We start from the raw sequence: 17,307 nt of genomic DNA, 5'->3' as shown, positions 1-17,307 counted from the left end.
CTGCAATTTGCCAATCAATTCGTATCCCCATTACCCCAATCTCGTCTGCACTCGTTCTCCAATCAAAATCGCTCTCTCTCGCTCGCAAAGAGCCTTTTGGTTGCAACTGGTCTCCATATGCATAAAGAGGGCACTCACCCAACAAAGTGGGAAAATGAATAAACAGAAATTATACTGTAACAGAGTAATATGATCATATCAGAAAGACAAGTAAAAGCTGAGTGCACAACCCATCCACCCTAAAATGAATTGAGCTTTATTCTTGCTTATGGCCTAAAATTCCCTCTTCATAATAGCAAAAACTATAAGGAAAAAGGCAAAAGATAAAAGGATTAATTCCAATATCCTGCTGAGCTCAACAGACAGACACAGAGCAGAGAGAGAGAGAGAGAGAGAGAGAAGGGGGGCGGGGGGATTTGATGTAATTCCAAAAAAAAAAATTTATTATTTTCTTGGGGTGAAGGGGGAGATGTCAGGTGGTGGGTGTAGCATAGTCTGGTTCAGAAGAGATCTGAGAGTAGAGGATAACCCAGCACTGAGTGCTGGAGTGAGAGCAGGTGCTGTGGTTGCAGTCTTCATATGGGCACCTGAGGAGGAAGGTCACTACTACCCAGGCAGGGTCTCCAGGTGGTGGCTTAAGCACAGTCTGGCTCACCTTGATTCCTCTTTGAGAAGCCTTGGCACTTTTCTCGTCACCAAGAAATCCACCGACTCCATTTCTTCTCTACTCGAGGTTGTCAAGGCCACTGGTGCTACTCAACTCTTCTTCAACCACTTATATGGTCTGTTTTCAACTCTTTTCTCTTCTGTTTCGTCTCCCCTAATGTTACCCTATATTGCTAGCATTAAATATTCTTGTTCTTTTCTTTAATTTATATTAATTGTTTTCTTTCTATTTCGAAACATGATCTTTTTGGATGATCAAATTAAGTAGCTTTTTGTTTATACGTTTGATAGCTTCCAAGATTAGAAATTCAAAGATTATTTGTTACGATATAATCACTTAGATATTATCTTCTATGATGGGCTAGATTAATCAGTTTCTTTTATATCCATTCATCTTTCATAACTAAAGTTTGAGTATCGAAAGTTTCCTCGATTAATTGGAAAGGGAAAAAATATTTCTTTGTTCTGCTAAAAGGTATTCTTAAAAACTCGAGTCACGATCTTCTTATAAACTCGAGTATCTGATTAATTATGTCGTTAAGTCAACTAAAGTAGCTTTTTCGTTTAATATTTACTGGCTACTTTCTGCTTTTCAAAATTCAGATCCTTTGTCACTTGTTAGAGATCACCGGGCAAAGGAGGTTTTAACTGCACAAGGGATAGATGTACGCTCCTTCAATTCGGATTTGCTGTATGAACCATGGAATGTTAATGATGCCCATGGCCGCCCCTTCACAACTTTCGCCTCCTTTTGGGAAAGATGCCTTAGCATGCCTTATGATCCGGAGGCACCACTTCTCCCACCTATGAAGATAATTTCAGGTCAATATAGTTCTTTCAAATCTTTTCCTGAACTTTCCTCTATACGCTGTTTATGAGGATGGGATCCTTTATAGGTTAATATATGGATTGTATAACGTGTTTATTCAAAATATTAAGGCCGGTTCTTAATTCTAACGCAAAAGTTTTTGAGAGAGTATTGCAAACATCGGTCAGAGTCTAACTAATTAGTTTTAAAGCTCCCAAAAGGCTTTAGGGCAAACTGATATATGGTTTCTTGTGAAGTTTATAGCATGTACAAATGGGGTTCCTAATTTATTTTTATTTTTTTCTTTCAAAATCAAATCTCTATATTATTAAAATGTTTGCAATTACGTCCTATCTATCTTACTGCCACAACGCTAAATAGCTTCTGTGACAGAGCTGAAGGATGATTGAAACTCCACATAAAGTATAGGAAAAGAAAGCAAAATAATTTTATTAGTGTGTGTCTTCCCCAAGATCAATACTTTATCACGTTTATATCTTATAGTAACAAAAGCAGCTTAGCCTACATGATGTCAATGGAGAAAATCTCAAAATGTAGCAACCCACCCATGCTGGCTAACATGACTGTTAATATGCACCTTCTCAGGTGATGTATCAAGGTGCCCATCAGATGCATTAGCATTTGAAGACGAATCAGAGAAGGCAAGCAATGCACTTCTTGCTCGAGCATGGTCACCAGGGTGGAGCAATGCTGATAAGGCTTTGACTATATTCATCAATGGACCATTAATAGAGTATTCTAAAAATCGCAGGAAAGCTGATAGCGTCACAACCTCATTTCTCTCTCCCCACTTGCATTTTGGGGAGGTGAGTGTACGGAAAGTGTTTCATATTGTCCGTATCAAGCAGGTTCTATGGGCCAATGAAGGAAACAAGGCTGGTGAAGAGAGTGTCAACTTATTTCTGAAGTCTATTGGACTTAGAGAATATTCAAGATACTTGAGTTTTAACCATCCATACAGTCATGAAAGGCCACTTCTTGGGCACCTTAAGCACTTCCCTTGGGTTGTGAATGAAGGTTACTTTAAGGCATGGAGACAAGGTAGAACTGGCTATCCATTGGTGGATGCTGGGATGAGAGAGTTATGGGCCACTGGATGGTTGCATGATCGGATACGAGTGGTGGTTTCTAGTTTCTTTGTGAAGGTTCTTCAACTTCCTTGGAGATGGGGAATGAAGTATTTCTGGGATACACTCTTGGATGCAGATCTTGAGAGTGATGCTCTTGGATGGCAGTATATATCTGGTACTATCCCTGATGGCCGTGAATTTGACCGGATAGATAATCCACAGGTGTGGACTGATGTAGTTAACAGTTGTGGCCATCTTTGTTTTGTTCAAAAAGTAAACTTAAATCCAAGCAATTTTTCATTTACTCATCTATTCTTGAGTATTTCTTATTACACGAGGTTCCAACAACTTTCATTTCTTGTGACCTCTAATCTACTTTTCTCAAAATGATCTCTTTTTGAAAGTGTAAGGAACATCAAACTCTGAGAATACAATCATTCAACTTTGACATTGACTTGTGCATTACCAGTAGCAGCAGAGCTGCTTGTGAATGATAGACTTGAGGAAATGTTTCAACTAATTATGATTTTCTTACAGTTTCAGGGTTACAAGTTCGATACTAATGGAGAATATGTAAGACGTTGGCTTCCTGAACTAGCCAGGCTACCAACTGAATGGATACACCACCCATGGAATGCACCAGAATCCGTCCTCGAAGCTGCTGGAATTGAGCTGGGTTCAAATTATCCTCTTCCCATTGTAGAGATAGATGCAGCTAAAACCAGATTGCAAGAAGCACTATTGGAGATGTGGCAGCAAGAAGCAGCCTCAAGAGCTGCAAATGAAAATGGAACCGAGGAAGGGCTTGGTGACTCCACTGATTCTGCCCCATTTGCCTTTCCTCAAGATATACTTATGGAGGAAAATCATGAGCCAGTGAGAAGCAACCCCCATGCTACAGTTCGCCGCTATGAGGATCAGATGGTTCCAAGCATGACTACTTCTTCGGTGAGAGTGGAAGAGGAAGAACCTTCTTCAGATCTTCGAGTGGCAGTAGATATCACAGGTCAAGTGCCAACAAATGTAAATGTAAATCAAGAAGCAATGAGGAACTCGTTAAACCAAGTAGTTCTTCAGACCGTTCAAAGAGACAATCTGGCACAATTTGATCCTTCAATAGTGTTCCAGAGTGCTTCTGAAGCTTCCACAGCAGAATCTTCTAGTAGTAGTAGGCGAGAAAGGGATGGAGGTGTAGTTCCAGTTTGGTCTCCTTCAACTTCTAACTACTCAGAGCAGTTAGTGGGTGATGAAAATGGCATGGGAAATAGTTCATCATACTTGCAGAGCCATCCTCAGTCTCACCAAATAGTTAATTGGAGACGGCTATCTCAAACCGGGTAAGAACTTTTGAAGCGTTTGTATTATCAAATACAATTTTAATTTCCATTTTGAACATGTTAGCGATAAACAGATTGCGCTTTGGGTGTTCGTGTTTAAACAATTCTTCCTTTTGGCTAATCAGTTTGAGAAAGTGGATGCCAACATGTAATTGGTTCAGCTACTCTCATATACTGAAGTTTATGTAAGGTCAGCATAAAAATAAAAAATAATAAAATAATAATAATAATAATAAAAACCAAGTGTTAATGAGATCAAAATCGTGTTTCGTATCCTTTTGTGTTTTCTCAATATTTCCTAAAGAAGTTTCGCAAATTTCTCTAAATGTTTCTTTTCTCAACAGGTAGAACACACACTCATTCGAGTAGTAGTTTGGAGGTAGAGATGTGTAATCATGCACAGCCTGTTGGCCAATGGGACGTTGAACCAGCATCCCCATATATATCATGCACCGGCCTTTTATTTTCACTTGACTGACCTTATAGTTTATGAGATTCGAAGTTGATGCGGGAAGCTCACCTGCTAGCCACTCTCCTTTCTTGTTGTATTATATATGTAGCTATGCTGTATAGTAAATGTTGTAAGGGGAGAATAGAGTGAGTCATGAGAGGGATGTGTAGTTCTCCAATAACCCAGGTTTGTGCTTTCTCATTTTATTAGTTAGGCTGATATCATATTTGCTTTATGTTTTTTATGTTAACCAAATGTCCTCTGCCTTGACAACTTCGTGACTGATCCAGCTTTAAAAGTAGTAGGCAAACAAAAGGCGGCCATTTTGCAAAAGAAACCAACGGAATAGAATAAGTCTTGTCTTCATTTCTCAATTCCTATCAGTAATTGCAATTCAGCATACAAGAGGGGATTTTTCATTGTGCAATAAGAGTTGTAACTTGAGTCATGCCGATTCTCGTTGGTTGAAAGTGGAAGGCATCTATGGATCAGTATGTAAAAAAAGATGATTGCATGTGCCTTTAAAGCTCTCAGATTTTTCTGGTTCAGGAACACGAAAAAGGCAATGGCAGGGCCGATACTCCTTGCAGGGTTCATAGAAGCTCCAGTGATTTGCCAGCCAATCCAATCTGACAAGTTAGTTGTCTGTTGGGAAATTATATACCATGGCAGTGAAAAAGAAAAAGACGATGAAATACTTTAGGGGGGAATTCGTTTACCCAGCAATTATGATGTTAAACATAACTGTAGCGCCTATTGCAACTCCGGCGAGGCCTCTGTTCTGTTTTTATCAGTGAAGATTGGAGTCGGTTAAAAAAGTTTTGCTATTCGGGAATGGAGGAAATCTGTCGGTGAAAAGATGAATATTCAAGTTTTTTTTTTTTTTTTTTTTTATCTTTCTGTTTTTTGGGGGATGGGTGGAGAGAGTGGACAACACGACTCAACATGGTGAAATATGAGCAGGTAAAGCAATTGATGCAGGGAAGATCATCGTACTGCTCTGTGATTAGAAGCAACGCCAGAGATGTTGAACATCAGAATAAATGAAATTATGAATTCCCATGCGATGGCTTCCAGGTCCGTAGTTGAATCCGAGTACTGAGTCGTTGCGGCATGAGTATTGTCTTGGCCGTGAAACAATACTCTGAGGGTCAGGCTCGCAAGTGCTGCAGCCAACACTTGAGACAAGGCATACATTGGCACCTACATTATATTAGAGTAGCAGGCAAGTTTTTAGTTGACAACCAATGGTCCAGGAAAAAGGCCAAGACAAAAAACTAAAAAACACATCAAACATGGAAAAATGTTACGTGTAAAGGAGTATCGAAAGGTGTCTCACATGTTTCCATGGAAATTTAGAGGCAGCAGCGAAGGCAATGGTAACTGCAGGATTAAAATGAGCACCAGACACGTGAGCAAGTGCATATATCAACGCCATTAGAGTTAAACCCCACACAGCTGCTATACCCACAATCGAAAGCGTTTGTATTTTGCGACAAGAGCAGCCCCGCAGCCTGCAAATATGAGAATGAACTTACCCAAGATCTCTGCAACGATCTGGTCACGCAAGCACGGGATTGAAAGGAGAGAATCTTGGTTAATACCAGATTGTTATTTTGCGCCTTGATATAAAATCAATTCTATCTAGTGGCTACCCTTTTAATGGCTATCTTTTGGAACACAGATGGAGAGGTGTCAGCCCTAATGGCAGATTCTCGCAAGCGACTGCCTTTTGCTTCTTCCATAGGAGAGTGCCAAACCGGCAGCCCAACTTTGGGGGAGGGCTCAACTGTAATCGAAAGTGAATCAGACATGGATGGTTACACTCAGTAACTACACCACAATGGAAAGTGTCTGCCTTTTGCAACTATTCTTATAGTGGTATATTTTAAACTTTTAATCAATTTAAAAATAAAAATAAAAAGTGTTACCTTTCATCATTGATTTCATTATGGAATTTTCAGACTTAAAAGTCACTTAAAATGTGACACGACAGTTGGTGTGATGACAAAATTCAAGACAGAGAATTGTGTTTCTGTTTCAAAAAAAAAGTTGTCATGATTTTATATACGATTTGACAACCTAGAATAATGTATTGGAAGCTGGACTAGTTCAAGATGTAACTGTACAGATTTGGATGTCATAAGTATGGGTATTTGGGAATCATCTGATGGTATCAAAGGGGGGGTCTCTAACTTAATCTTCAATCCCATTTGTTGTCAAGGAAAATGTATGTTACTGAAAGACAAGAATTTGGTTTTTTTTTTTAATCTATCATTGATTCTATTCACAGATATAAAACGCCATTGAAGTAGAGCTAGGACATTCTTAGACGGCTGGCTTGGGAGATTATTCCACCAAAACCACTTAGTAGAGTCTGTTGTTGATGTCAGTAGTGAGCTCAATTTACCACTGGAATATAATTTAAAAACAAAACAAAGAACCCAGAAAGAGAATGTAAAGAATACCTTTCATTTAACTAGACCCATGTATCAGTCTTTCTCTGTTTTTCAAGTTTCATTTTCCTCCTATAAGCAACTATCATTTTTTAAATTATCTATATTTTTAATTTATATCTTGATTTACATTTGAAGGTTGATAGTTTAGAGTTTAGAATACAAATTCAAATTTGTTTAGGGTACCGAATGAAGTTTTGATGATAATTTGTGGGAGAAAAATGCAAGTTTTTCCCTTTTTTTTTCCCCAAAATAGGGGAAGCACCCGTTACTTATCATAAATCACATTTGAAGGTTGCATATTATTGACATTATCTTGATGCAAAAGGTCATAGTTCAATCCCGTCCTGAGATGAAAAGCATTCTGGTTGTGGAGATGCAAGGGGAGGGAGGGCAGGCAATGACACTTGGCAAATGATAAGGTTTCTACAATGGTTTTTATGAAATATAGCTTGTCAAATTTTTTGTTCTTTTATCTGTCTCGTTTAAATGGACTGTAAAGATTCAGGAATATACCAAGACGATTTTAATTTTGAAAAAAGAGTGGCTCTACAGCCATACAGATTACTATTGGACTAATGAAATATTAATTAAAATGCCTGATGGAGTATATTATTCTCTTGGTGACTCGTGTCAAGAGAGCACGCGAGAAACAACATTTCTCATTTTGTATTTTAATAAAAATGTTTTGTGTCTCAAGAATGGGTTCTAATACTTTTTTTTTTTAACTTTAAATAAATATTTTTTAATAATGTTGATTTTTTTTTTAAAAAAAAATAATATTTAGAAAGACTGAAAAATGCATGAAAAAAAAGTGCCAAATGGCCTCCTCAGCCACTTCCCTGGGGCTACACCCTTTTAGAACTCTCCTTTGTACAAAGAAGTCTATCCTAGTATTCTACGGCAAAATTGTATATTTTGTGTCTCAAGCTATCCATGTCAGTGTATTATAGTATATTTTTTCATGCCATTTAATTTTTCATTTATCTTAATAATTATAATTTTCTTTATCTTGATTAAAAATATAATGTGTCGTTTTGATAGTTTTGAGTGCAAAGAGTAATGAGGATACTTTGAATCTTTCATAATTTTGTAAATAGTAATAAAATAGTTTAAATAAATATACTTTTATTAAATTTTAAGAAATAAGAGAGAAAAAATAAAATAAAAATACTATAAAGTTAAAATTTATTAATATTATTTTTGTTTAAAATTTTGTAAAAGTTGTATTGATTTTTGTCTTTGAACAATAATTAAGTAACAATTAAATAAAAATTTTAAAAATTTGAAATTGAAAAATAGTTTTTGTTTGAGTAATGTCTGAGAATGAAATTATAAGAATTTTTTATTTTTTATTTTTACTATAAAGAAGTTTTAATAATTCTGAAAATTCTCATAGTGTTGAAACATAATATAATTTTTTTTATTAACAAGACGATGGAACATATTAGGATCTATTTGTATTGAGAAATTATCTCATCTCATCATTACGACTTTTCTAAATTCTTACATAAAATATAATGAACAATTCAACTTTTTCAAATCTCGATTCAACATTTTCAAATTCTAAAATAATGATAATATTAAAAAATAATATTCTAACAATATTTTATTTAACTTTTATCTAAAATCATCTTATCTCATTTCAGTATTCAAACAATCTCTGTCTTAATATAATTTTAAATTTTTTAAATGAGTTTTTTAAGATTTTAATTGAGTAAATAAAATCAATTAGAATGTCACGGCATTGATAATGGAGGTTGCAATAAATTAATGATAATAGTTGTTACATGTAGCATCAACCCCACAATTAACGAGCTTTCAACGGTTGGAAAAATTGGTTACGATACCAAACGCTAAACAGGACCATGACAATGACAACAGTATTAAAGAGGTTTGAAAGTAGTGCTGTTTGAATAGAGTGGTTAGTCATAATAATAAGATTAGAAACAAAATACAGATAATAATTAATCCAATGAAAAAATCTATAATTATATATGAAACTCTTGGTGCGGAAAACGTGTACATTGATGAATTTGTTGTATTTATCATGTGAAGACATTAGCATTCAACGAATGACCTGGTCAGGTCAACAAAATAAAAGACTTTCCGGAAGATCTTCTAGGATCATGCTAGAACGTGGATTATTATTCACGTTGTTTTTGCGTATGATCCGCAATTGGTCACATATTAGATAATATCGACACATCATACTTACCTAAAATTTATTATTAAAAAAAATTATTTATATAAATAATTTTTGTAGTATCAAATCTTGTAGGGTTCCTATACGGGACTGATTGTATATTTTGTTTTGTTTTTTTTTTTTAATATTTTTTTTAAAAAAAATAATATTATATATAATAGTGTAGTGCATAAGAACCATACAGTTGATTTGAAAAATAGCGAGGTTTTTCTATTAAAAATTTTATTTCTTTTCATATAAGTCTAGTATACATTCATTTTTTTCAAAATGATTATACGTCATTTATGTATTCACGACTATAACTATTATTTTTCTTAAAAATAAAAACATAAAATGTACCATCAGTGAATGCTATGGATTCATCATCATCATTCATGTAGGTCGAATTTCAGACTTACAGTTGGAAATATGCCCCTATGATATTGTTCTTCTGACCATGATTTTATTTCTTTTTTCTTTTTTAAATCCGGAAGGTGGGGGAATGAAGGAGACTGCTTTATTTATTTCTTCTTCTTTTATTTTTATTTTATTTTTTTTAATTTTTATGATAGCTTAAACAACTTTGATTGGTCTCTTTTGTTGTCCTACTAAGAAGCAAGAAAATGAGAATCCTGGGATGCAACCTTTAGGTAATAACTAATCAAGTGTAATGGCCTATTGTTCCTAATGCAATATGCATTGAGCATTTGGCAATTTTTATTTTTTGGACGAAGCATCAAAGGCTTGCATTTTCTGAGAGCAAGGCATTGGATTCTTCTCTGGACCACCAACCTTAGTCAACCAGTATAGAGACATCTCAAAAGAGTGGTATCAATCATTTATCGGATTATAAGTAACAAATCAGATCAAGATTTTATGAATTTTCTTTTATAATATATGGTATTTTGACATTTAATGATATGGATTTTGTCACACATTTATTTAACATTTTAAGCTCAAACTCGTTATGCTAAATAAATATCTATCATTGATTAGTTCAATCACTTGATGCAAATGATTTAATGATTATCATGAACACGGGGTAGGATTAGGATGAAGCACCTACAAGCCTACAACATTACTTACATTTTTATTTTTTATTTTTAATGAATGTGAGGAATATTGAACAATACTATTCTATTCACTTTAAAAATAAAAGGTTAAAATATATCACATCAGTATATTTTATTTGAAAATAATAAAATTTAAGATGTAGACAAATATTATTAAAAAAATATACAATTAGAATACAAATTCTAAGGGTTAAGAAATTAGAATACCATTTCATAATTAATTATATATTATATATAAATATTTATATATATAAACTAATAATTAATAGAATAAATATATATACATAAATATGCCCAATGTAAGTCTAAATTAAAGAGAAATGCTTCAAAAAAATCTACATTAGTCTAGCTAAATTTCTCAAGTTTGAAATTTATGTTACAGTAAATGTAAGCCTTTCTTCATGTTTGGAGAGCTCCTGTACATGGATCAAAAGAGAATTTTATTATGAGAAATACTTTTTGCAGTCAGGAGATGCAGTTGACGTGCAGTTAGCTGTAAAAAAAAAATTAATACGGGACCTACATGAAAAAAAGAAATTATTTTTATAACTTTTTATAATTCATGTAAGTTTCCTTGAATATAAAAAAAAAAATTATAATTTTTTTTATTCATTTCGTATAGCCGATTGCACGCCGACTACATGTGACGACTGTATGTAACAAAGCTGATTTATTATTTCTTTACCTCACACTTGCTCTTTACCTCTCCTTATCCCCACTGGAACATAATTTTTTTTTTTTTTCTCTTACCTGGTTTCTTCATCTTATCGTGATGTTTTCTCCCGTCTTTCTATCACGTCTAGGTTCTTTTTCTTTCTCATTACCCTATAATTATTTTTTATTAAATACTTAAGTTGTGAAAAAAAAAGTTGAAAAATAATAATTTTATTTTTTAATAATTAATATATGAAATGTATTTATAAAATATTAAAAATATTATAAAATATTATCAAAATAAATAATATCATATTATTATTTAAAATTAAGATAACTAGTACAATGTAGACTAATCTATTTAAAATTCTTTATTATAGCCAAAGGACCATATTGAAGTTCTATTTTAGACTTGGCAATGGCAATGTTCCACTATATTATATATATGTGTGTGTATATATATACTAGTAGTTGGGCAACGTCCAAGGGACGTTCGTCCAGTGTATAGAAATATTATTTTTATTAAGGAAAAAATTTTGAATAATAATGTAATACTTTTAGAAAAAAAATATATAAATTCTAACATCAAATAGTAAGATAGACTTAAATCAGTTTTAAAGCATTTAGAATTTATAAAAAAAAAAAAAAAAAAAAAAAAATCTTGAAACAAACATGTGCAGCACAGGAGATAAACTGTTAACAGTAAAGGAACGTGGATAGTACGTTTTCTTAATTTAATAAAGCGATTACTTTTAAAAAGTAACATAATTTTTATAAAGAAATAAAATACTAAGGTTTTTATAAGATATTATTATTTGATTTTAATGTTTCATAATGAATTTAAATTGATAAATAAATAATATTTTATTAGGATAATTGTATTCGTAAATGTAGTTGGTAAATATATTTAAACTTAATTATTTTACATTTTTCTTTGTTTATATAAGGAATGAATAAAAATTTTAAATCACATAAATAAATTGATATATAAATTATAATTTATATAAAAGATCATATATATATAATAGAATATAGAATATATATTTATATAATTTATATAGATATATATAATAAAATATATATATATATAGATATCTAATATACCTCATAAATAAATGATCATCAATGCATAGGTTACAGGATCATGCATGCTGCATGAATTTTAATAATTATAAATTTATTCATAAGTGATTGGGGAGAGAGAGATTAAAAAATTAAGAACTTTTAAGAAGAGAGAGCCACTTTAATTTATTCATGTAACTAACGGCGTTAATTTTAACGGTAAAACAACAAAAACCGTTAAACCAATAAAATTCCGTTAGATAGCCACTTTATATATATAAAGATATATAGAAGAATTAAAAATTTATAAAATGAATATATACTGAGAAAATTATAAACTTGAGTTGAGACACAAAAATAATAAAAAAGTAAAAATAAAAATAGAGAAATTATTAAAAATAATGATATTTATAAAAAAAATAGAGAATGATAGGATATATTGAAAGTTATAAAAAATTAAAATTATATAAATATATTTTATATTATAGAATTAATTAAATACTATATAGATTTAAAATTAATAAGATAACATCTAAATACAAGAAAATTATAAAAATAGTCTAAAATGTAATAGGGCTTGAAATGCCAATTTAAGCCGAAATGGTCTAAACGGATCAAAACGTACTAGAATTTGAAACAAAACGAAATGAGGTGGATGCCAAATACTAGACCAGAATGGAAGTTCCGCCACGGAACAAAATTTAAAACTATGGACAGATTCGATCCCTATGCATTCGTGTGGCATCTTAATATGCGAAATCCTGAAGCTGCTGTCTACCTTTCCTTCCTATGAAATTTTGCATGTGGGACGTCAAGGCAATCTGGTTGCCCATGCTCTAGTACGTCATGCCCAATTCGTGGATGACACCCTGCAGTGGTGGACTGACCCTCCTGCTTTCCTTTGTCCCAGGCTTGAAGTGGATGCAGGAACTCCTCCTTCCTAACTGCTGTCTCTTTGTTGTTATTGTAGTCCATTTGGTCTTATTATGTATCTGACCTATGATTTATATGAATCTATGGTACTGTTCTTCTCAAAAAAAAAAAAAACTATGGACAGATTCCCATTTTCTCCCAAATCCATCTTCTCATTCGTTGTCTCCCTACTTCCGCATCCCATTTTCTGGGTCTCTCATGTCTCTCTCATTTCTTCAGGGAAGCAACCCCTTCTCATCGCTCGGATCGGAAGACAATCTCCATCTACTCCCTCACTCTCGACGAGTTCCAGCACACGCTCTACGAGAGCGGCAAGAATTTTCGGTCAATGAACATGGGAAGAGTTCCTTGCCAGCATTTGGATGGCGGATGAGAACCAAGCTGTCAACTCCACCGCCACAACCACTACCACCACCAACAATACCGTCAATAATATGAGCAGTCATGCCCAGTTGTCTTTGACCAATGCACATACTGACAAGGGAATATCAAAGCAGCCAAGCTTGCCACGACAATGTTCACTCACGCTTCCCGCACCGCTTTGTAGGACGACAGCGGAATAAGTTTGGCCTGAAATCCACAAAGGGCAACAAGAAACCATGTGCATTACCTGTCTCTGGTGATAATGTTGGCGGTGGCAATGTTCATAATCCCGAGTCCACCCTGCGGTAGCCCACTTTTGAAGAGATGATCTTGGAGGATTTTCTGGTCAAGGTAGGGGTAGTAAGGGAATCACGTGCATTACAATTTAACTGTCTCTCAACCACAGCCCGTGTAGTAGTACCGACGGGGCGTACCAAAATAACAATCCCGCAGAGTCTCGCACGGTTCACTCTCTCGCTCCAGACGTTGCCTAAGTTTCTCTTCAATGAAACGCCCAATATCATATTTGACGTGTTCTGCCAGGTTGTGATTCGTGCGTCCGCAAAAAGGATTGACTAGTGAGTTTTTCTAAGAAGTGGGGATGATTGTAAAAGACTACTTCCTCAAGAATTAAATAACGTTTTGTTACCGTGATTGGTCTATAAAAAAGAAAAAGAATAAGAATGAAGATCATTTATGTCATGGACGAACCCTTAATTGTAACGATCTGAGAGTACGCGTTGACGGTATCATTGTTAGCACTGACGTTAGCAATTGAGTCTAAAGTTGCAACTGATTGTGGATGTCGGTTGTCGTATATCCACATATGAATATATTATGGACCATCTATCGATGAATCCCAATGCAGTTACGTCTCTCACCTACCAAATGAATTCCTGCAGTTTTTTAAGTCATTTACGAAGTTGTTATCAATTCAAAGTCTTTAATTTGAATTTATACTCTATTTTATTTAATTAAATATTTTAACTTAATTATTAATAAAAAGTTTGCCCAAACAAGTAAATGTTAAGATAAGAAATAATTAATAAATTTTATTTATTTTTATTACCTTAAATATTTAAGATCAATGGTGATCTCATAATTCGCATACGATAAATATACATCTCTACCTTTAATTGCCATGTAGTGTAAAAATTGCTTTAATTTGCGAGGTCGATCAATCATGGAGTTTTTGTTTTTCACTTCATCCCAATATTATTTCTTGACTCGTTGAAATTTATCTTAATTAAGTAGCTTACATGAATTTTGGACCAGCTTTTATAACTTGTCACACATTTTGATTTAGACGCTACTACTCGAGCTTTCTTGTATGACATGGCTTTGTTGAATTGGCTAATGGGAAGGACTAAGGAGTATTAAGAAAACTTTGGACTATTTCAATTCAATCTCCAAGTCAATAAACATATATACACATATATACACCGGTATACATCTCAAGGCACATACTCATACAGATGTTTAATTTCTTCCAATCACAAAAAATTAAAGAAAAATACTTTTCACAAAAAAGACTAAAAATATGCATTCTAATATGATTTGTGTGGAATATTTAATTAAATTGAAAGATTATATAATTAGTGTTTAAACTCATGATCTCTATTATAATATTATGTAAAATTATCACTTATTTTAAAATGTTAAGTTAATAGAAAAATATATATATTTAATTATTTTTATTATATTATTACTAGTAAGTAAAACTTAAACAGATTATATATTGGCCCTTAGCCAAACGAGGCATAGAGCATTGTTCATCTCCACAACTCGATAAAGTTCGTTGAATCGTTGAATCGTTGGGTCGTGGTCGGCAAAAGCATGATGTATCAATGTATCAAACACCAAAGAAGGTTTCTCGTGATGGTCGGGGGAACATTATTTTGTTTAGATTCTGCATTTCTCTGAATGGAATCTAATTTTGGTATACAGTCAACAAAAGGGGGAAATATAATTAAAAGAAAACTAAAGTTAAAAAAAAAAAAAAAGGATTTATGGTGTGCTGTAATTTTCACGCACAAAGAGATGAAGTCTGACCCAACATCTAAACTGATATTATCACAACAATCTTATCCATTTTAAAGCCCTAATGAATTTAATGAACTTTTGCAATTACCGTCTGTTAAAGACGAACTACCATTTAAGCAACACATGTTGTACTGTTTGATGATCTAAGAGTACCTAACTTTTATTAATAAGAAATGAGAAACATAATTGCAGCTGTGAATTATTTTAAAAAAATATGATATTTATATAAAAATATTATTTAATAATAGATTTTATTATTTTTTAAAATAATTATATAATATTTACACACGATTATACGTAGTATTATTTAAAATAAAATATTTTTTTCTAAAAGTTTCCTGGCCACAAAAGTAAAAAAAAAAAAAAAATTAATTGGAGTTGAGGATGCTGATAGAGCTGCCCCCACAGAGCAACACCTGTACCATGATATGTACCCATCGGAGGGTCACGAGGTTGTTCTCTTTTCTTTTTCCTTTTGCTCTCTTTTCTCTCTTTTACGTTCTTTGTTTTCGGTAAAGAGGCACCAAGTTGCTGGATGGTCATTTCTTGGAGGTCACAAAGGTTACGTTCAAGTACATTTTTATTTTTTATATTTTTTTGGAAAAAAGGAAATCTAGTTTGAAACCTTTTACTCCAAATTTGACTTTGATGACTTGGTAGCTTTTTCCCCCTTAAACGATTTGAAACTAAAATAAATAAAAGCATTTATTTTTTTATTTATTAATTATATAATTAAAATAATGTTTTATGTGAACATGCATCTCGTGATAGAGTGGAATTACAAAAACTGCAGTTATTTTTATTACTTTCTTATATATTTTATTAATGTGATTCTTTACATCATTTTTTTAATAAAAAATAATTGATTTGATCATCACATTAATTGAGTGTATAAAAAATACATAAAAGTAAATATATGTAACAGAATTCGTGGAATTAAATATCACCCCATTTATACTCTTAAAATTATCTTATAATAAGGTAAAAGAAGTTCCAAAAAGGATTGAGAGTTAATAATTATTGATTTATTATTGTTAATCTATATTACATAATGATATATGTAGGTGGGTGCGAAGAACAGTGGCTTATTTGATCATCTATTTTATTTTTAGGAGCATAAATTAATAAAGTGGAGCCTGATTCAACTTCTGAGTTGGAGCTCTATTTCAGTATTTTGTTTAGTCAATCATGTTGGGGAAGACCAAGTTTGTTTGCTAAGCATGAATGCTAGTCGTGTCAAACTTAAATTGTCGTGTCTCATTTTTTAATAATTTGTTTTGTTTTTTTAAATCCTTTTATTTGATAATAAAAAAAAAAAAAAAACCCCACACTATTACTTAATCTTAACTGTCCCAAATCATTATAGGATTTTCCATTGTACTCAAAGTTAATATATTTGTTTCTTTCTTCTTCAAGCTTGGATCATGAGTACCGAAGAAGTGTCATGCAATCCCGCCCTCCCACTTTTTCTTCAGCTATTATTTACTGTGAATCTAAACGCATCACAAACTTTAGATGATCAAACAGGTAAAGTCTGAAGAGTTTCAAACGCACAAGCTTTAACAAACGCTAATGATACTATGGCTCTAATTTATACCGCTAATTTTATGGTATCACATTGTAGCTTATTAAAAAAATATATATTCATATAGTTCTCAAAAACATTAAAATAATAGGATTAAAATTTTAGATTTTGGAGCCGTTTGGATTTAAAAATCATATTACCTCATCATTATAATTTTCTTAAATTTTCACGTAAAATTTAATAAATAATTCAATTTTTTTAATTTTTAAAATAATAATAATATTAAAAAATCATATTCTAACTATATTTTATTTAATTTTTATATATTTTATCTTATCTCATTATCTAAATAAGTCATATATTTTTATGTTAAGAAAATATATTTGAAATTATAAATTATGTAATCGCTACGTAATTATTTTAAAAAAAATAAATTAAACATGAGATTTATATAAAAAAATTTGTCTTTTAATGATGAATTATATATATTTTTAAAATAATTACGCAATAATTTTATAATTATACGTCAAATTACTCTTTAATGTTTGTGTTCAATTTTTTTTTTAATAAGTCAAATGATGGTATAAAGTAGGGGCGGGGTAGCATTTTAGTTAGAACCATTTTTTTTTTTTTTCTCCAACTTTTTCCGTTTGGCGTTAG

General features: G+C 32.4%; 1 protein-coding gene across 4 annotated transcripts; it reads left to right on the top strand.

Annotated features, from left to right (window-relative positions):
- LOC122316038 (cryptochrome-1-like) lies at positions 1-6,223 on the top strand. 4 transcript variants are annotated; one of them, XR_006244217.1, is made up of 7 exons: positions 1-782; positions 1,270-1,488; positions 2,081-2,787; positions 3,103-3,902; positions 4,028-4,092; positions 4,247-4,539; positions 4,644-6,223. XR_006244217.1 is itself a non-coding variant. In XM_043132485.1 (6 exons), exons 1-5 carry the CDS (start codon positions 470-472, stop codon positions 4,089-4,091), a joined length of 2,103 nt encoding a protein of 700 aa, XP_042988419.1. In that variant the 5' UTR covers positions 1-469; the 3' UTR covers position 4,092; positions 4,247-4,626. The 4 variants fall into 4 exon arrangements, 3 of the variants coding, with proteins under 3 accessions (XP_042988419.1, XP_042988421.1, XP_042988420.1); XM_043132485.1 differs by lacking the exon at positions 4,644-6,223 and having other exon boundaries at positions 4,247-4,626; XM_043132486.1 differs by lacking the exons at positions 4,028-4,092; positions 4,644-6,223 and having other exon boundaries at positions 3-782; positions 4,247-4,626.
- Positions 6,224-17,307: the final 11,084 nt, after the last annotated feature.

Source organism: Carya illinoinensis, chromosome 7, assembly GCF_018687715.1.
Source record: "Carya illinoinensis cultivar Pawnee chromosome 7, C.illinoinensisPawnee_v1, whole genome shotgun sequence".
NCBI classification, from domain to species: Eukaryota; Viridiplantae; Streptophyta; class Magnoliopsida; order Fagales; family Juglandaceae; genus Carya; species Carya illinoinensis.
This window is presented reverse-complemented; position numbering and strand designations above follow the sequence as displayed.